The sequence below is a fragment of the Micromys minutus genome (genome assembly GCF_963924665.1).
Source record: "Micromys minutus genome assembly, chromosome: 4".
NCBI classification, from domain to species: domain Eukaryota; kingdom Metazoa; phylum Chordata; class Mammalia; order Rodentia; family Muridae; genus Micromys; species Micromys minutus.
In genome coordinates, this window is record NC_137973.1 from 23563118 (window position 1) to 23585686 (window position 22569).

Here is a 22569-nt window from a genome sequence, read left to right on the forward strand (position 1 = left end):
AATTTCATATTTAACTGATAGATAAAAGCACAAAATTGCATGTAGTAATAAGGCTTTATGTGTTGTTTAAATAGGTATGTAGTTAAATATATTTACTTACATAATACTTATTTTCAAGTTTAAATGTCTGTTTTCTCAAATATTTATGGGGAATACCATTTAGATTTCTTTCTTTTTTTCTTACATAGTTTATACTTAATAAAGAAATGTAATTTTCTAATGTGTTGTTGAGTCACTTTTCATCCCTATGACAAAATGTTTGATTCATAATCTCAGAAGCCATTTGGCTCCATTGCCTCTGGTCTTGTAGTGAGACAGAACTTGATAAGGGGCCATGTGTTAGAACAAAGTGACTGCCATCATGAGGGGCAGGAGACAGGGAGACAGAGAGGAAGGGTCCTAAGAGAAGGTACAACCTTCTAAAACCCATTTCCTCCTGTCCCCACCACCATGTCTCCTGATCTCAGGCATGGGCTGACCTGATGATAGAGGTAGGTATCTCCTGATTTAGTTAACTCAGTAGCACCCTAGTCTGGAGACCAGGCTTTCAACATGGGAAGTTGTTGTGGGAACCATCACATAGACATTTCTGAATTTAAGACTCCCTTGTCAGGCTGGAGACATGGCTCAGTGGTTAAGAGACTGTCCTTCCAGAGGTCCTGAGTTCAAATCCCAGCAATCACATGGTGACTCACAATCATCTGTATTGAGATCTGATGCCCTCTTCTGGTGTGTCTGAGGACAGTAACAGTGTATATAATAGATAGATAGATAGATAGATAGATAGATAGATAGATAGATAGATAGATAGATAGGTAGGTAGGTAGGTAGGTAGGTAGGTAGGTAGGTAGGTAGGTAGGTAGGTAGGTAGATAGATAGATAGATAGATAGATAGATAGATAGATAGATAAATCTTAAACAAAATAAAAGACTCCCTTGTCACAGTGGAGGAATTAGTTAAGGCAGAAGTGGCTCAAAGCAGAATGGGCAAGTGCAATCACTATTGAACTCTCAAAATGTTAGCACCAGACTCTTCATATAAGACTTAGGAAAGGATTTCAGGGCTCCTTTAAAAATGCAGCCTTACCAGTGCTCTTAAAAGTGGAGACAACATTGGAAGGAAAAACACAGGCACCAGCACCTTTCACTGGGGAGTTATTCAGAGAGTTGGACTCCGACATATTTTCCAGATGATCAGTTTGTGTTTGTACATTTCACTTCACATATGCAGGAGATTTAGCTGTGTCTAAAAACACCCTTAGTAAGGATAGACTTAAAATTCTACACAATAAGCTTTTATTATTTTGCAGCTCTTTTCATTTCTTAGCAATATAAAACAAAGGCCTTCTGCCTACAAAATTAATGTAGTTTACTGACCATATTATGTTTATGTGTTCACACAATATCAGCCAAAACCCACCAAACTCTTAGAGTTGCCACCGTAGTTTCTAAATAATCTTTATATCGTAATTTACCTAGGAGAAGGCACATGGGCTGTGGTCCGTTTCCTATGCTCTCAGCTAAATTGTACAAGGACAGTTCTTAAAATATTTGTTTTTAAATTATGAATATTTGTGTGGATCTATGTGTAGATACATGCACATAAATGCAGGTGCCCACTGAGGCCAGAGGCCTTTGTGCCCTGCTGGAGATCCCAGGTGGTTGTGAGCCACCCAACATGTGTTAGGAATTGTACTCAGATCCTTTACTACTGAGCAATCTCTCCGTTCACATTTTTATCAGCATGTTTGATGGCACTTTTGAAAACCTGCTGCCAGTTGAGAAGTGAAGAAATGCACTTCGTATGTGGTCTTCTAGTGACATCAATCTCTAATTTCAATACCTACCTTTGAGTCTGTTGTTCAGTAAGTCTTCAAACATTAACCCTCACCTAGAGATACTGAGTGTGAAAACTATTGTTTAAGTGATCTGACTGAAATGTTCGACTATTTATAATAATAAATACAAGTTGGGTTTCAGTTCTCAGCTTCTGAGTCCCTGGCTCTTCTCTCTATAGTTTGCACACCACCAGATATTTAAACATTGAAGAAAGTTTACTCTGTCTTCAGGCCGTGTGCCAAAGAAACCCAATAGGGTATACAAAGAGACATCTACCCTGTTAGAGCAGTCGAGAGGAAGAAGCCACTTAGATAATGCGGTAATGCTTTTGCAAGTATACATAAGAAGCTCTTTTTAGAATATGTTTCTTCTAAATTGCTTTGCTTCAGCCATGTAAGTTAAACAGGATTTAGCTCTCGGTATTTTCCTCCTGTAGAGCAGTCTTTCCAGGAAGGATGGTTAAGTGAAATATAAACACGGAGAAGAAAAGTAGACTGCTTTCCAAACATTTTAGTGATTTGTTTCTTAAATAAACAGCCGATCACTGTTACTGCTATTGAAGATAAAATATCTCCCTAGATGTTGTATGATTATTAGATACAATTAGAGAACTTTGAGTATTGTTTAATATTGCTAGGATCAGTTGCTAGAGAAATAGCTCTTAGGGGTCTTACTGAAGTATGACTCTGCCCGGACTGTAAGCTGTCCCTCTGTCCAGACTCTCCACGGCGTTGCTGTGATACACGTAATAAACGTAAGACGACAGCCAGAGTTTAATGGACAAGTTAGCTGTTGTACTATATCGTTTTTATCACTTTTAAAGAAGTAGCTGAGCTCTGCAGTCTGCATGCTTAAATAACATTGCTGATGAGGACATTATCTGAAGCTCTGACGGCCTTCTCTGAAGGTAAGCCATGAATTTAGGGTCCACAGCAGTAAGAACACTGAAACCCAGAACTTGACCTCTTAGGAGGATGAGGGTTGTTAACTTCCCTAGTCCTTTCTAGCTGAGTTTGAAGAGCCCTTGGTTCCAGGAGTTAATGAACTCTTAGGTAGTATACAGTGGCCTTTTAAACTAATAGTGAGTTTTTAATATTCGTGTTTCTCAAATTACAGAAAATAGCCGGTGAGTTTTCTATTGATCATCTTAAATATATTCATGTTGCCTTTGTTAAGTATTAAGCTCACCATGAACATTTATAAAGGGAATATCCTTCACAGAGAGAAGGAATTAGCTAGAACACCAGAATAGACAGATAGTCTTGCCTGCTTTTTATTGGAATGCCTTGCTAAAAGTGACTTAGGTATAAGCAAATTACTTCATTTTGATTCTAGATGCTGAGCTCCTAATAGCTTCTAAATTTATACAGTTTTTGTTTAGCTGTCAAAACATTTAATTATATCATGCCCAAAGGTGTAAAGCTGTCAAATAAATCCGAGTGTAGGCGTAAACATTTACTAGGTTACTGTGCTACTACACCGCCTTTACTGGAAGGCTGCTGAACCTGTGTGGGGGAGGGGTGCGTGGAAGGACATTAACTCAGCAGGTACAGAATGACACTGGCCTGATGAATTGATGATTACTTGTAAAACAGCAGGTAGTAATGCCCCAAGTTCCTCCTCTCTCCCCTCCCAATAAAATAAAGCCAAGGAGAGGGTGCAGCTATCTCTTTGCAAAAATACCATCCTTGCATTTCTTCTGCTGCCTTGTTCCTTGTTTTGTGCTAAATGTGAACGTCCCCTCTGCTGTGCTTCTTTCTCCGCACTGTCCTCGCTGTGGGAAGAATGATCTAGTAGCACTTGGAAAGTGTTCCGACCAGTCAGCGACCAATTGCTATCAGTTTTGAGTTTTTTTTTTTAAGGAAAAAAAATTAATGTTTTTTCCTTAGTAACTAACTGTCCTGTACATTTTATAAAGTTGGTTTTATGACCTCTTTTGGAGGGAGAGCGCTAGCACAAACAAGAATGTAGACTTCTCAAATGCAGAATTCACTGAGGTAAGGGAGTAAAGTAAATTAGTTCTACTTTGAAGCCTTTATTTTCCTCCCCTTTCAAAATGAATGGGAAGGCCCTTGAGAGGCCCTTGAATGAAAGCTGCTTTTCATTAGTGCTACCAAATACCTACTTGAAAGAGTGGAGTTCTGACTGAACACCCACACAAGAGAAAGGGAAAGCTTCCTTTTCTCCTGCAGGACCATCAGCTAAATAGCTCTTGGCTTCTCTTTTCCAATCAGGTGGTTTCACATCAGAGTTAATTACTCCAGTCATTTATTCTAATCACCCTCCTCTTATGGCTAGCTGCATTCTGTCACGGGGTGGCATCTTTTGAAGCCAGTTAAGTTTGAAAACCACTGCAGGGTACTTGAGGCTCATTAGTGAGGCCTATCCATGCCTGGCTTTGGATTTGCTCCCTGATTAACTCTGCATCTCCCAGCCTAGCTCCCCCCTCCCATCCTCCCCTACCCCCACTCTTCAGTCCTGTTCCAACAGGAATGTTTCAATTAACTCTTACCATGCTGTCTGTCTTTTCACCTACATGTTTCGGAGAAATGTAAATGCTGTTGTTGCTACTCAGATCCCTGCTGGATCCTGGCATTATGGCAGCATCCTTTGAGTGGGATGCCCTATAGAGATCCTACTAAGAAGAGTCATATTTTTTAACAACAAAGGAGAAAAATGGGGGTTTATGGATTAAACACATTTGAGTTTTTGATCCAGTTCTCCTAACTCAATAGTGGTTCCAGCTAAGCACTCTGGATGTTTTTCCAGGTGACCTGAAGTTGTGGGAAATTTGTAAAATTCAAAGCAGTTACTCATTTTTATCAGGCCTAGTAGTTTAATTTAAAAGCAATTATCAGATCTCACTTAAGAGATACTAGAGTCAGAAAACAAAATGTTTATGTCATGTCACTTCTGAAAATGAAAGACAAACATAACTATGAATAGTTTGCTTGGCATAGTTACATGAAAATATTTAGAATATTGTTCAAAAATTAACAAATAGATATATGCCTAGATGGGTAAATAAAAATGTTTACCTAATTTGGAAGAGACATGAGATTGTTTTATTCTTTCCCTACAAGAGTTTCATTTGAAGTGGTTTATGTCAAGACAAAAATATCAAACTTTATTTTTTTTTTTTTACACAAAGAGAAAAGGAAATTTACTTCCATATATCCGCATGGATATTAATCTCCAAAGAAGGGAGGAAAAAAATTGATGTAATTGTTTTTTTTAATTGAACAACTTTATTTTAAAAAACAAAGATAAATGTACAGATTTTAAGCATTTTTGCATAAAAGTATATGAATACATTTTTGTCAGTACTTGGTTTTTTTCAAGGTTTGATAGTGTGCATTAAGATTTTACTAGTTACAATGAGCATAAAGTACATATAAAACAAGATGTAACCTGGAATTAGTCAAAGTTTTCTTGGTGTGTAAAGATTAAACATAATGGTTTTTCTTTTTTTTTTTTTTTTTTTTTTTTTCTTGAACTTTATATAGTCTGTGAGTTGTTTCTGGGGTGTTCAGAGCTTTCTGGGGTTAGTATCCAATTATCAGTGACTGCAAATTATGTCTGTTCTTTTGTGACTGGGTTATCTCACTCAGGATGATATTCTCTAGATGCATCCATTTTCTTGAGAATTTCATAAAGTCATTGTTTCTGATAGCTGAGTAGTACTCCATTGAATATCAAACTTTAAATCCATGAAATCACAATTGTTTAAGTTACTGTCTGTAGATACTAATTACATCCACAGATAAGGAGAATGGGCCCTTTTTGTTAGCTCTCTTCTCCCCAACCGTTGTTTTGTTTAATAAATTGCTGGTTTATCAAGAGACTTTTAGCTAACAAGCAACAGATATTGTTGGTATTGTCTGCCTTGATCTGAAAGGTGCTGATTAATATGCAATAAAGATAATGAAAGAGACTAGAGTATAAATTCTTACTTCATTCAATAAGTATTTATCAAATGCCTATAATGATTCATTTCCAAAGATGCAGACATGTTGATCCACATTCTAGCAAGGAAGAGATGTAAACTGTAATACAAGATGAAAGTGTTAGTTTTTAAAGTCATGTGGCAGTGCCTGTTTGAAAGGACAGTGAAATCTGTAAGTAAAGCCTCCATATTGATTGGCACACTTGGCTTACTATATATTCAGCAGTATTCACTGCTGGTGTTTGTAAATCATGTATGAAAATAATTACAAATACTGCTTAGCTTGAAATTATTTTGTAATTTAAAAAATTTTATAATGGGCTTTGGCATTTATTATTCTGCACCAAAATAAAAATTATTCTGTAGTATGTGGAGTAATTAAGAGTCAGACAGTGCAGGTGTGGGTTCCAACTCTGACATTTACTAGATGTGTGACATCAGGCATTTTACTGAAGAATCCTTAGTTTCATTTGTAAAACAGCCTTTAAACATGTAGTATTTTCTCTCAGGAATATTGTAAATAAATAGAACAATGAATCTAAAACATTCCCCATGGAGTAGGACGCATCCTAAGTATTCCTAGATGCTGCACTGTTGTGCTTTCCTGCTGGTCCACCACAAGCTCATACGCCAAATGCTTTTTCCTTCCATAATATATACATGTTTCTAGAGCCTTTGTCAAGTGTTTTTTTTTTTTTTTTTTGTTTGTTTGTTTTTGTTTTGTTTTGTTTTTTTTTTTATGTTATTTGCATCCATCTGTGGACATTCTTGAAGAGAAAACAAAATCTTTAAAGATGATATTTCAGCATGAAGTCCACTCTCCCTTTTCTCTTTGTAACCATCCTGCCTCAGTCTGATCATAAGGCTTACAAACTGCAGATATCTTATTTACAATGACCAGGAAGGAGAGAAATTCATTTACTAAAACTGTCAGACTGGCAGCATATTAAGTGGGTAAAGTTCTGTCCTCAATTTCCTATTGCTTATTCCTATTACTTTAAGACTGTAGTCCCTCCACATAGTCACTGAATTGTACTAAGAATGACTAAATGCTGTTCATTCATTCAATAGGCATTTATTAAGAACCTCCTGGATAATTAGATCTGTGGACACAAAATTGCAAGAATGTGACACCTGCCCTTTGGGGCTGCTATTTTAAGAAGTAGACAGGCAGACATATCTGTAAATTATTGTAGAACTAGGTTAAACTGATACAGTCATTTATTCCCTGTATTTGTAAGCACCTACTACAGGTAAGCCATAGAGAACTGAGAACACTATGTATAGTATCCACTTTGAAGGGAATTTGTTTAGTGAGAAAGATAGACAATAAATAAACTAAAATACACATGTAACTTGCAGTAATCACATGTAACAAGCAATAAGTATGATTTTATATTGTATGCCACAAATGAGAAGTAGGACTTCCCTGAAAGTAAAAGAGTGTGTGTGTGTGTGTGTGTGTGTGTGTGTGTGTGTGTGTGTGTCTGTGTGTGTGTGTCTGTCTGTATGTATGTATATATGTATGTATGTATGTATGTTTGCAATAAGACACAAAGAAAAAATGCCTTATTCTGCTTCTTGGTAAGATTGGGAAAGACTGCTAAGAATAAAGCTGCCTTTGATCTTAGTCTTTAATGATGAGTATGGGCAGGCGTGTTGGCACACCTTCACTCCAGCACTCAGGTGACAGAGGCAGGCAGCATGGACTCAGTGAGCTGGAGGCCAGCCTTGTATATATAGTTAATTCTAGGGCAGCCAGGCCTACATGACATGAAGTATTATGTCTCAAATAGGATGAATATGAAGTATTATGTGAAGCCAAATAATAGCATATATGCTCAGTTCATAGCATACCCTACACAGAGAGAGAAACAGAGACTGAGTAAGGGAAGGAAGAAGAGAGAGAGAGAGGGAGGGAGGGAAAGGGAGGGAGAGAGAGGGAGAGAGGGAGAGAATTTTCTTGGAATAAAAACATGGGAAGGGCAACTAAAGCTACAAGAATAGATTGGATGAAGTCACAAGCACATGAGCTAAAGTTATTTCTGACGGTAGAATGCAGTACTGAGAACTATGTGGAGGTGCACATGAAAAGGTATGGCTGGAGACCTCACCTTAAGAGTATGAACTTTTACTTCTTTAAAGAAGTAGTACCCAAAGGTGGTTCCCGGACCAGAAGCATGTAAGTTATCTGTTAACCAGTCACAAAGGAAAAGCTTGGGCTCTGACCTGGTGAACTATAACAGAAACTGTAGGAATCTGGGTTTTAATATGATTCTTAGCTGATTCCAGTACTTCAGTGAAATTCACTGCTTTAGGGATAGGAGAGCCAGTGCAAACTTTAAGGAAAGCAGTGCCTGAATTAAGTTTTATGGGTAATAAGTATACCAAAGAGACGGATTGGGGGAAATTATGAAGAAAAGGTAAGGTTTAGATATGTGTAGAATCACTGGTCCAAGGAATAATGAAGCATGGATCCAAACATAGTCACAAAGGAAAAGAGAGGCAGTCTGAAGATCGCAGGAGGCTTATTTTTGATTGGCTAAGGCTTTGAGAGGCAAGAAGAAGGATGACTCCTACACCCTTCCTACTTGACTTGATGGGTTGAATCTGTATGATTTACCAACTATGAAATAACAAGCAAGAGAGGCTGTAAATGTTTTTTTTTAAAAAAAAAAAACTATTTTTATTCATGTATTAGGTTGAATTACTTGGAGTATACCCCCTCCAAAAAGAAAGGGGGGAGAGGATGAAGTAGGAAGAGAAAGGAGGGAGAGGAGAGGAGAGGTGGGGAGGGGAGGAGAGGAGAGGGGAGGGGAGAGGAGGGGAGGGGAGGGGAGGGGAGGAGAGAGGGAGAGGGAGAGGGAGAGAATATGAGAATGCTCAAGGCAGTTCACAACTTGAATCTGAAACTCAGTGGTGGAAATGATTCCCATTAGAGATGTTGTACCCCATCCCTTCTTACTGGTTAGGCAGCAGCAAAGGATTGGAACCAAGTCAGGAAACTCATGCTTAAAAGGTCAGGGGAAATGAAGAGATTTAGACTCCCAAGAGAGGGTAACAGAAAGAGGCTTAATAACAGAAAGGAGGTAAAGGACAGTGAGACCCCCTAGACCCATGCTGTAATCTTATCATAGCAAAAATATTATCTTTCATGTACTAAGGACAGAAATCAAGAATTTAGCTAAATCAAACAGGAGTTAAATATCTAAAATAGGATTTATTTAATTATGTCAGTACATTTATTTTGCTGATCTCATAATGCCTTTGTATTCATGGATGCATGCTAGAATTAAGAGTCATTATTGAGTAGCATCTTATTGATAATTGAGAGAATGGGATCTACAATTATTGCAGTTTAGAGACTCGTGTTATACATTCTAAGAACTGTCTAGGAGTAGGCAGTGGTTAGCTCATCTTCTATCAAATATGACCTGCTTTTTCCTAGGGTTAATGAAAACATACAGGTTTCACATGGCTGACTTTCAGCAAAGATTATATCCCCAGTGCTGAGTTTATGGTCTATGGGTACCTAACTATTGAGCTGGGCAGCCAATATGTAAAAATCCTAACCAGGGACCTTTAAGGATGATAAGTCGGCAGAAGACGATGGGCTTGAGTAGATTTTGCTTTTTGTCTTTATTTAAAGAGGATGAAGAGAGTGCCATTTTTCACATGCTGCCACATTTCTCCTGAGATCTGCAAAGTGAGAAAGAACATACCCTGCAGAACATTACATGCACTTCACGCCTGGAGATGTTAGGTATCTGCTGTCATATCTAAAGGTCTAGCTGTTCTTTACAGTGCAGAAAACTGCAGTGATCTTGAAACTGCACCGAAAACCATTTAATCTTTTAGGTTCTTGATGCCTTAAGGGGTAGCTTGTGGCTATGGATTACCTGAAATGTGTTTGTTTAGATTAATGTATAGTATATACATACTGAGTATGAAACATCGCAGATTCTAAGATTTAATATAAAATGATGCTTTAATATTAGTTTTAATTAAACATTATTAAAATCTATTCACCTGTGTCTACTAGAAAAATTAATATTATATACTTAGCTTCCATATATTTCTACTGGGCAGCACTGGTGTAAAGTTTTGGTTGTTACTTTGTCACCCAGAATTGTTACTGTCTTAGATACTAGGGTGCTGTGACATGCCTAGAGTTGTATATTTTGTGCGCGAAGGGAACAAACATTGTTCCTGTGAAACCAGCCTGGACTGAATGATGAAACTCTCACAGTATCAAATATAATTGAGGGGGTGTGGCTCGGACATCCCTCTTGAGTATGGGCATATTTTGATTTTAATATTGAGATTTAATATAGATTTCTGTTATAATTTTCAACCTTACATCCAAAATAAACTCTTAGGATTAATTTCAATTCTATAAATAATTCAGGCCTATAAATGTAGTAGTTTAATAAAGTGATAGTATTTGCCAGGTTCTGGGCACTGAACCTGGCCAAAAAAAAAGTCTAAAATACTAACATAAAATTCAAAATTCAACTAATTTATCATATAGCTTGCTTCTCCTACAGTGTAGTTGGAATCCAAACCTGAAAGCCAGGATTCATTCCAAGATTCTGTCTTCCTCCTCATTAACACTCAGCTGTAAATAATAAGTCCATCTTACATCTTCGTGAACTTGTTCTTTATTCTTCTGTTCTACCACTAGCCTGCTTCCCTGGTGTCTCGCTCTTCCTTCTTTCCACGTTCAGGGGATTGAATCTAGAGTATCCAGCTTATCAGTCAGTCTCCCTGCCACCAAGCTTTATCTTCACCTCCTGTCTTACTGTTTTTTTTAATGTGTATATGTGTGAGCCTCAGTGTATGTATGTGCACTTTGTGTGTTCAAGAGCCCATAGAAGCCAAAAGATGGCATCAGGTTCCCTGGAATTAGAGTTACAGGTGATTGTGTGCTGAGCCCAGGTCCTCTGCAAGATAGGTAAGCACTTGTACTCTCTGAGCCATCTCTCTGGCCCTTGTGCTGCTGTCTTGAAGAAGGCTCTTTCAGTACCTCTCATCTGGACGATCACTCACTTGGAGCTCACTCTCCTTCCTCCTTTCCTTCCAGAGGACACCTTCTCTCAGATCCCAGCACAGCATATGATTCACCAGCAGCACACACTGTGCACTTGTTGAATGAATGGATGACAGAGATACTAGTATTACTCAAGAGTTGCAGAATGTGTGTCTTTCAAGTCTGCAGAATAGACACAGGATACATAAAGGAAATGCAGATAGAATTTGGCTCTGGGCAAACTCAGCAATGCACTTTAAAAGTCCTTCAACTTTCGTGTGTGTGTGTGTGTGTGTGTGTGTGTGTGTGTGTGTGTGTGTGTTTCTTTATGGCTATTCTTGGAGTAATTGCCAGTATAGGTTTATTACAGTCAGCCTAGGGACCCATTGGTACCATGCAGAAACTCCTTGTTTTTGTCTAGCATCCCTGTGGGATTAAGCTACATCTGGTAAAAAGTAGAGATTCTGGTCAAGCCGTCTTCAAAGGCAAGAGACTGCTAATATTTATCAGATCTGTGCAGATTTGCAAATGGAGAGAGATTAGTTTTATTTTGTTTTCCTTCCTTTTGTAACTGACTATAAAAGAGACCTTCCAGCAGTTCTTACACTGATACAGCCTTTGATTGTGGTTAAAGAGGAAAGATACTCATTTTTTAATACATAACCAAATCAAGTGTTTTAGATTAGTATTCTAATTGCTTAGCTGTATATTTTTATGACTAGTATGTTTTGGAGAGCATGTAAACTATACATATTTACAGTTATTTTCTAGGAGAACTTTACTGGTGTGTCTAGAGTTGGCATATTCAATGTACATAGATTTTAGTTTGAATTTTATTACATTTTGGGGGTGGGAGTGCACATGCCACATGGAGGCATGCATGTGGAGGCCAGAAGAAAACTTGTGGGGTTTGATTTTCTTTTCCAACAATGTGGGTTCTGAACAGGGAACTCGGGTTGCTGGGCTTGGTGACAAATATTTTACTCACTGAGCATCTCACCAGCCCCCTGTGCATACTTCAAATATTTCAGTGTCTACAAGAAATAGTGCATTGTACCAGGTATTTAGAAGCTTTTGTGTATCTGTGTGGGAAAGTTTACCCTGTGTTACACTTAGAGGAAATCTTAGACCTATCATCTAAACTCAGGTCATTGTCCCATCCTAGTGAAGGTGGGTCTGCTTTCCATACAAGCCTGTATCTTTTTCTTTATGCCCTTAAATCTTTTAGAGATGGTAAAAGTCCCAAAACTCAGTTTACCTGTTTTTTAGATATGTAGCTCTGCACTTAACGGACAAAATGGCTACATTCTAGGTACTTGTCATGAAATGTTATCTAAGAATTTACCATTTGAAACTTCCCTAAGAGAAATAAGGTCTATTTAGGATTGTCTGGAGTATGCAGCCTCTCTGTTTGTCTATTCTTTAAATCTACTTGAGGATTAAGTAAGTTCCTCTATGAGTCATATTCCTGGGCTCCATCATAATTGCCAAGGGAGGAATTTCTTATCTCAGAAATAGAAATAACGTATTTCTGGCCATCTGGTTTGTTTTTAAATTATGGTCATTTTTGACTTTTGTAATCGTTCAAGCTTCTCTTTCTATGCTGTCTGTTAGAAAGCTTACTTGCAACTGCAGGGCTCAACTCAGACAACTCTGAAACTCACAACATTGTTTTAGTGGACATCTATTCTCCATCTTCTTAATTTTGTAAGCCCTTTTATCTCCTATTACATTTCTGAGTCCACACATGCATTGTTGTAAGAGCTTTATACAGCAGCACGCAATATAAATAATAGAACAGGTAGGCTGGTACACTCATTTCTCACCCATTGTTACCTAATTAGACAAAAATAAGAAAAATCTACATATTTCTAAGAGTGCCATACTATAACTACTTGAACATATCTGTCTGTTACCAATTCCTAGATGTTAGAATAAGAATGACCTGAGGTTAAAATGTTAATTAAATGTTTTAATGTTCTAGAGTTCTAAAGAAAATAGTTGGATAAAATGTCAGCATACAGGAGTATTTTAAACATTTTTTTTAAAAAAAAAAAACCATCCCTCTGAAAAGGAGGTAATTGTACAAGTTTGCCTAATCCTTTTGATCTTAGCACACAGCAATCCAGACTTCAGTCGAGATTAAAACTATGAATTTCAAAGGAAACATGGCCTTCAGTGTGTAAAATATAGTGCAGCTGGTTGACTAGCCCATTTAAAGCTACACAATAACAATTGTAGCAGAGGGGTTCTCCGCTGGAAGATGCATGGATGCTTGCTGGTTTATCAAGATATGACACTAACTCAGTCTCTTCAGTAATGATCTCAGTGTAGAAATGAACTCATCTCTCCTCTGCCCAGCAGCTCAAGGGCAGTGTAGCAGGTATGGCTCCAGCAGAGACTTCTCCGTCCACTCTGCCCACTGAACTTCAGTGTCCTAACTAAATTTCCTTCTTCAAACTGTCAAGTATAAATTTTACTTTAGTATTGCACAGCTTTTTTCTTTTAATCTCTGTCCTCCTCACCCCTCTTCTGTCTTCACGCTGTATTGCTCTTACATGTCACATTTTCACACGTTTTTTTAAGGTCCCAGAGTTAGACTTTTCTATATTAGTAGTAATCAGGTTGCTTAACATTGTTTTACATTTGTAGTAAGGTGAACATCCAGATTCTGGAGCAGTTTGATGTTCTTGTAATCAGTTTCAGAGAAATTAAGCTAATGTTAGTTGATTATAGTTGACTGAATAATACAGTTTTCATTCTGTTTCACCTATAAAAATAATTGTTGAGAAGGTGAAATTGATGCATTAAAAATAAGGATTGGCAGGTGTTTATCTTTTTTAACAAATCACACTTGGAAAGCATACGTGTATTCTGAATTTACATTTGCCCAGTATAAAAAACAGTTTATTTTTCTATGATTTTTATTGTTTGAAAATATTAATATACCATAGTTGCAAAATTTTCTTTTCATTAGATTAATTTCAAAGTACACTCCTAAAATTTACCTGACGTTGGCCAGATTTTCCAGATTGCAAGCCAGCACTTGAGGAGTTAACGATCTGTCTTCGTAGAGCGACAGGAAATCTGGCAGCTATTGCAGGAACCAGACCTGATGGTGCACACAAACAATTTGTCAGTCTTCTTAACGTGAACAGCCTTCCGCAAAGTGGCTGCATTTGCTTTGTTTGAACAGGCTAAACTTTTCCTTTTTGGACTTTAAATCTTAGACGTGAAATGTGATCCACGTATTCAATCAAAATCATTTAATTCAAAGCATATTTTGATTGGAACAAAGTTGACATGGAAAGAAACTTTAGAATAAAAAAGTTGAAAGAACTTTATATCATATATTTAGCAAGAAAATTCGAAACAGTTCTAATTAGGCTGAAAAAAAAAACAGCTTTCTTCAATGTAAATTACAAAGGTCATATATCAATGTTAAGGAAACATTACCACTAGTGTTTGAAATCCAGCACATGCAAATATAACAGGCCAGTTCCTGTGCACACATATGATTGTGTGTATGTGTGTGTGTGTGTGTACTAAAAAGGATTTTTACATCTATTTCAAGTAAAAATGACTTATAAATCAAAGTTTACAAGTTGGTGTATTACCTTCTTTCAAACATATCACTACATACACTCACTTCCTCAAAGTTCTTAACTAATTTAATTAAAGTTTAAGAAATTATTTTTTCACTGAAACATGGACATAAGCATTTTATAATTAAATATACACCAAATTAGAATTAGTTAGTGATTTTTATCATTTTATTTGAAGCTAATAAGTGTGATATTTTGTGCTGTGGAACAAAAGCAGGTCTCCTAGACACCTGGGAAGAGAAGTAGTGGTGTGGACATACAGAGATGTGGCTCTAGGAGGCGAGGACACACAGAGATGTGGCTCTGGGTGGTGTGGACACACAGAGATGTGGCTCTGGATGGCGTGGGTGTTGGCGTGCAGAGATACGGATCTAGGAGGCATGGGCGTTTGGCCTTTCTCACTTACTCTTATTATGTTGTTGGTATCATCCTGGTTCTGAGAATCAAACTATATATTTTTCCTATTTGTAGATAACACTTGATTTTATTTGATGTTCATAAAATGTACATAAAAGAGCACTGAGTAGGAATATTGTAGAGATAGTAGTATGTGAAGTATTTGTATCCATGGAAACCACAAGTCACTCTCAATCACAGCTCCTTTGTCATAAGCAAATATTTATAATTTATTTTGTTAAATAAAATTGATTTTATTTATTTTACCAAATTTTCATGTTAATAAAAATTTATTTTTATAGGGAGTGGCTATATTTCTAAACATTTAAAGATTAATAAAATTAGTGATAGATATCATTAAAATCATTATTTTCAAATAACTTAATATTTTGGGAAGTAAGCCTTTTCTCTCTGTTAGCAGATCATTTGATTTCGCTCTACAATTTTATTTAACATTTTATATCAATAAATAATTCATTTCCTTAATGAGTTGGTTTCTTTCTCTAAGATTTATTATTGGACACATATTCACATTTGCTATAATTATTTCTGACACATTCATTTATGAATAATGTATTGTTATCTTTATGATATATTAAAACTTTATCAATGGTTTATATAAGAACCAAGTAAATGAAAGTTACTAGTGTTTATATTTGACATCTATGTACTTTACTTTTTATAGCGTCTCACAAATGTTTTCATCTCTGCCTAATAGATAGTATTAAAAAACATATCAGCCCCAAGACAGTTTGTCAAGGTTAATAGAGTCCTGCTGAATTGGAGTGACAATTTGTGCAAAGCCTCATGTGGTAGTCTCTTCATAGTATTACATGACATTAAGTTGGATATTAGTCAACACTTCACTTTATAACTCAAGATGAGTTGAATATTACTGCATCCTATTGAACATTTTCATGGATTTTCTTTTTTTACAAATTTTACTTAGAGCACACACTGGATGTGAACGATGGATCGAGGGGAGTGCTTGCAACTGATTGGATGGGTTGAGCACAGCACCAAAAACTGTTACTGTCTCCTAGCCACAGACCTGATTTAACTCCAGCTTACTGAAAACTTACTGTCCTAAGGCTTTGAAAACCCCAAAATGCTTAGCATTCCACTGACATGGTATACAACATGTGTGTGTGTGTGTGTGTGTACAGATGCTGAAAATGTGGACCTACATAAATTTTATAGGGTAATTTTTAAAGCTGTATACAAAAGAGATTTTGAAGAAATTTTAGTAGACATTTCCTCCTTTATGTTTTTGAATCTCAAAAGAAGTTATAAGATAAAAATCCAAAGTATTCAATTTTGAGTTATTCTATTTGTCCTTAATGACCTCCTGTTTATCCTCTCTTCTTCCCTCAAGAGTGTGTTCTGTACACTTGTTTATCAATGTACACTCTGGGTCAGGCAAATGTCTTTCACTGCTGTGAAAAGGAGGTTAAAGCCCTGGGCTGACTTTGTACTGGAAGAATTCCAAAACTTGTTAAAAACTCTCTCAGATCTATCACATTCTTTTGGGTCCTATCTTTTTTTAAAAAAAAAGGGGAGGAGGTAATATTTACTGTTTTTAAAAAACTACGTGTGTGTTTATTAATGTGTTCATAACCTCCTTGAATAAATTCTTCATTAAGTCCGTGAATTCCTGGCTGACCCTAAGGAATTATGGGAGCATGAGGGGAGGCTGAACCTTGGCATGTGATGGCTCTGCGGTATGTCCGCAGCATAATAGCATACAGTGGTGTTTCTTTGGTGTTTTTTGTTTAAAATTCTGAAGCAGTATCAAGATATAAAGCTTAGAGCATTAAAATCAAACCAACTTCACATTTCAAATGTGCATAAAGAAGTAATCAGCCATTAGGAAGCAGGAGCCCTTTGTTTGATGGCACAGAAAACAAAATTGCCCTAGTTTGTAGAGCTTTAATATTATATTGAGAAAACTCATTTGTACATCTTCATTTTCTGGGCCTTCTCAATTTTATAGTCTCAAATCACAATGCCATGGACACTCAAGAGACTCCTGGCTGTTTTATCTTATTAAACAATTTTGAAATCATTAATTTTTAATTAGCTTAGATGCAGGTTTTTTTTATTGTTTCAATAGTGGGTATATATGAACTAAACGTTTTTTATTTAAACTACTGTTGAGAGTATTGTGCACATAAATAAGTATGTTCTTTCTCATAATGCATGCTGTGAGCTTACTTTGTGTAGTGATGCTCTCTTGTAGACTTGCAGGTCTCACACATTAATCCTGTGGCAGGGCTTTTCATCGGCTTATTAGCTCACGGTTTTGAACAACCAAAAAGGATGCACTCTTGAAGATACATGGAAGTCCTCCCCGGATTGAAAGTTCTAATTAAGTGAATTGGAGAAAATTAACCGAAATTAGCTGTCAGAAAGTCACATTTAAATGAGTGATGAGCTAGTCTGGCAGTAAACATTTAAATGATATAAATTGCCATTTAAGTGTATGGTTTAATGTTTGTCATGCATTAATGTGACATGAGACTGCAGTGACAATCAAGCAGCTCGCTCTAATTTGAACATATTTAGGGCTTTTGTGTGGAGTGCACTGCACACAAATTAAGACAATTGCTGTTTTTATGTGTCACTTTAAACATGCCCCCTCCCAGTCCTCCCAAGGCCAAAGTTAACTTGTACTGATACTTTGAACTTTTAGACTTATTTTAAATTTATGTGATTAAAATAGAGATTTATTTGATTAAAACCCTCTTGTTGAATGAAGTATAGAATAAAGTTGTTTTGTGCTTTCTTACCATCTCTCTAGGAAAGAGGCAAATACAGTGAAATTTATAATAGGTGTCTAAAACAGTAGCTTTCACAGGGAGAGCTAGCCAGATATTTTTAGGTCTTTTTCATTTCAGGTATTCATTAGAATATGAGAATTGCCTAGGGATTTATTTAGAGAATAATATTTTATATCTAATACTATTGCAAGCCCAGGTTAAATGTTTTTAAAGAAAACATTGTATTTAGCTACAAACTTCTTTCTTATTCACAGGCAATAGTTTTAATAGGGCATTTTTATATGCATGTACCTATGAATTAATGTGTCTGTCATTTGTGGCAACCACATTGGGTATTATTACCACATTATACCTCATTGGATATTAGAATTAGAAGTTAGTTCTTTGGGGGCTAAGAATTAGAGATGTCAATGGTGGAGCATGTGCAGGGCCCTGGTTTCCATCTCCAGCACCAAAGAGAAGAAAAGGTCTAGCCAACCCCACCTTAAAGCCTACAGACCTCTTAGAGGATACTAACCATGCACTGCCGGAAAAGCACACACAGTCATACAGCTTTGATGCTAAAGCAGAGTTAGGCCTCAGAGGTAACTTCAATTCCTTTTCATCTGAATAGCATTATCTCTTAGAAAACCTAAGCCATTGGTGTTGGAATAATTTTGTGGCATTACACAGTATGAAGAGGAATAGCTTGCTAACAAGTCTCTGGCATGGTATTCCTGACTTACTCAGCTCAGCAAACATTTACTGGCACCGACTGTCCTTGGCACACAGTGCTAGTAAATGGGAAAAGAATGATGAATGGGAAGTGAATCATTTGATCATGTTCATTCATTATTTATTGAGCACTGTTAACAGCATAAAGTATTTAGTTTGGTACTGACACATAGACTAAAAATGCAGCAGTTATAAGTCTCCATAAAGTCTAATGTGCTATTATAAATACAATCAAAATGACTAAATAATTTGGTTGCAATTATAGAATACAACATGCTTAATTTGAGAAAAGTTAGTATCTTAACTGAATAAAAAAAATCTTTAAATTTAACTCTTTTACCTTTGCTTTCCCAAAGTAGTCCTTCCTTCTATCGCCTCTTTTCTTTGAAGCATGAATTGAGTGCCTGTCAAGGCTGATTTACAAGTAGGACCAAGATAAGCCCAGCCCCAGTCTCTGTACCTTACAATGCAGTGGGAGGATGCCTTGTACAGCATAATGAGGACCAGGACTTCTCTCAGACGCACAGTGGGACAGATTCAGCTAGTAAACAGGATGTGAGGAGTTTGTGTTTGGGGTTTTCAGTACTGGGAATTGAATTCTTGGCCTCACAAGTACAAGTACTTGTTCTATACTGAACTACATTTGAGCCACAGTGTTCTGCTCTGTCCTGTCTGTTTCTTCCCTTTACTTCCTCTTCCTTCCTTTCCTTCTTCACCATTCCCCTTCCTCCTTCTCTTCAGTCTCTCTCTGTGTCTCTCTCTCGTTCGCACTCTGTCTCTCTCTCTCTGTGTGTGTGTGTGTGTGTGTGTGTGTGTATGTGTGCATGTGTGCACACACGTGCCATAGAACAATATCAGACGTCTTCATTCATCACTCTCCGCCTTAGCTTTTGAAACAGGCTCTCTAACTGAATCTCGAGCTTGCAGACTCAGCTAGACTGGCTGGGCAGCAAGCCCTTAGGATTCTCCTGTCTCTGATAATAGTTCTGACATTACAGACATATGTCACTACATCTAGCTTTTGACATAGGTACAAGGGATTGTGCTCAGGTAACCATTCAATGACAGCGCCAAGCTCCCTTGCATTGCTTTGGTTTGTTCTTCTGGTTGGCCTTTAGACCAGGTCTCGTTGAGCCTGGCCTATAACTTAGGATCCTCCTGCTTCAGCTTCCCAAGTAGGGTTAGAGATGCATACCACCAAACCTAGGTTTTCTGTTTTTGTTTGTTTTTTAAGTAAGTTTAGTGTTAAGCCTTACTGTTGCCTAAATATCTATGTTTTAAAAATAGGATTCAACATAATGGCATGATCTCTACTGTTTTTCAGGCCCTGGAGAGTGAATTTGTCTCCTGCCAGCTTCACCAATGGATTGACCTTATTTTTGGCTATAAACAACAAGGACCAGAGGCAGTGCGAGCCCTCAATGTGTTCTATTACCTAACCTATGAGGGAGCTGTCAGCCTGAACTCAATAAGTGACCCTGTGCTGAGAGAGGTAAGTTTGTCTCCTCAGAAGAATCCCACTATCAGGAGTCTGCCAGTTATATAGTATTGATCTCATTTCCCTATCCTCCAAGTAACTGATAGAGACAGTGAGGCAAAGTGGGTAGACTAAAGCAGGCGAGCTGTCAGTCAGTCGCCTAATGGAATCTTGAGTCTGGAGCATTTTCCAAATTATTATGACGTCATATTAAATGAGAGTTTTTACAGTTTGACCTGTTAAGGGATCCATACTCAATACTTTAAATCATTTTTATTAGATATTCTGTGTATTTACATTTCAAATGTTATCCCCTTTCCCTCCTCTCGTCTCCCCTCCCACCCACATTCAATTTTTTTAATTGTTATGGATTTAGAAGCTAGTCACCTAGTTTGAAATATTAAAAAAATATTTGCTTATTCACTATATGATTGTGGGCATAAGTCAAAATGCAATAAAACCTGTTTCTGTATAGTTCATTAGCACACACACATGCATGTGTGCAGAAGTTAATAGTGGGTTTGCAGTCTGAAACTTTACTGTCATTATTCAGTATTAAATAGCAGTGAGGCTTGCTTTAATCCTTGTCAAGTATTTTCTGATAAAACATCTAAATTTCACCTAAACTTCTGGAGAAAATTTTGCCTTTCTTAGTGTTTCTAATCTAGTTATAGACCCCCTAAATGAATTAGCCTTGTGTGAAAAATAATACAGTTGCACAGAAACAACCTCAAGCAGTGATAAGGTTTTAGAACAGATGGATACTTAAGGCAAGACACTGATTCCTAGGGCAGGTGTGTGTTTTGAAGGGGAAAATTGCTTGTGCAATGTGTCCTGTTTTCACTAGGACTTAGTGCATTCCTTTTAAATTCTACTTTCTAGTTATGTTGAACATCCATAAGTACACAGTGAAATAAATAAGCATATGATCACTTGACTTATACGTTAGATAAGTGTTATTATTACATAAGCAAAAGCACTGGGCATTAGGTTTCTTTTGCCCTAAATGGTACATAGGTCATTTCTGTTTTCACCATTTTAAAAACTGTGGAGACAAAGAGCTGGGTCTGTTAACTCCTAATGCTTTCAGTCCCCTACTTTAAAGAACTGGGCACTAGAGATTGAACCCAGGACCTTCCTCATGGTAAGCATATGCCCTGCTTCTGAGTATGAACCTTCCTCCAGAGCACCTTATCTAAAGGAACTGACTTTATGGTTCAGAGCACCATGGGACCGTATATGGCACTGAGGTGAAAGCAGCCTGCATTTAATTCTCAGAATAGCACAGTGAAAATCAGGGTAGCCCGATGGTCTCGGGACAAGGGTACTTGACTCTAAGCCGGGAATCCACACATTAAAAGCAGAGAACAAATTCTCAGTTTTTTTTCTGACTTCTACATAATATGTATGTATGTATGTATGTATGTATGTATGTATACATGTATACATGTATAAATAAGCAGACTCCCTTTTCTTTTTAAAGATTTATTTGTCTCTATAGTTTATGTATGCATATGGATGCCTGCAGAACAGAAGATGGTATCATCAGATCCCATTACAGATGGTGGTGAGCCACCATGTTGTTGCTGAGAACTGAACTTAGGACCTCTGGAAGAGTAGCTAGTGCTCTTAGAAACTAAGCCATCTCTAACCCTCCTTTCTTTTTAATAATATTTGCCATGTGTTACTTGGCCCTGTTATGTGCCAGTGATTCTGCAACATTCACCCTGTTCTTCCTTTCTCATTCCCTTGTAATACTTATCAATTTCCCCATATGATCAGCTTATATCTTAACTTACTCTCTAGAATTCTAGAACTGATTTTTTATATCCTTGGTTTTTACTTACCATACCATATTATTTACATTGCTGTGTGTAGCCTGTATAATTTGAATTTTGAAATTCATGCAGTTACTATAAACAGATAAGATCATCTCTTCATGTATATAAGATGATGTCACTAGTCTTGTTATTAAATCTGATGCTTTTACTTAGATCACAATGATGGCTCTTAAACTGTGTCTGTCACAGCTAGCCAACTGGCCATTTTGTCTTTATCTTAATCAGTGTGACTGCCTTTCTGCTTTTATTTTGAATTGACACCTCACCCCACCACCTACCAATAATTTCCAAAGAAGCTTACTAATTTTATATGACATTTTCTATATTTATTTATTTACATTTATAGTATATTCTAGAAGAATATTAACACATCCTCCCATAGTAATGGAAATACTTGTCTCATTATAGTATCGTGGCCTCATGTCCCCTTTAGAGTAGCTAGTATATCTGAGGAACTGAATGTTTACATAGGAGCACGTGACTAGCTGTGCCATGTTGCCCACGGCATCTAGAAGAATGGCCTATGCATTTTTGGTAGTAACCATAGCTTTGGACTAATTTTACGACAAAAGATCAGAAAATGAGACAACTGACTTGTCACGTAGAATCTTTTAAGTTTGGCATATGATATCAGACATTAGATATATAATTGCAGACATTAGATTGTAATTGAAGTACAAGTGTATGCTATATTGTAGACTTTTATTTATTTTTATTTGCTTTTTTATTGGATGTTTTTAGCTCCTTTATCAAAGATCAAGTGACCATAGGTGTGTGGGTTCATTTCTGGATCTTCAATTCTATTCCATGGAATATCCTGTCTATCTTGGGACCAATACCATGCAGTTTTTATTAAGATTGCTCCCTAATACAGCTTGAGGTTAGGGATGGTGATTCCCCCAGAAGTTCTTTTAATTTTGAGAATAGTTTTTCTGGTTTTTT

The 22569-nt window shown here is 37.0% G+C and overlaps 1 protein-coding gene across 2 annotated transcripts in view; it reads left to right on the forward strand.

Moving 5' to 3' along the window:
* Nucleotides 1–22569, forward strand: part of LRBA (LPS responsive beige-like anchor protein) — a 533667-nt gene that overhangs the window by 443723 nt on the left and 67375 nt on the right. For both annotated transcript variants that reach the window (XM_080915741.1, XM_080915742.1), the window contains exon 48: nucleotides 19634–19801. In XM_080915741.1, the coding sequence (XP_080771867.1) occupies nucleotides 19634–19801 (168 nt within the window). The remainder of the gene's footprint in view (nucleotides 1–19633; nucleotides 19802–22569) is intronic.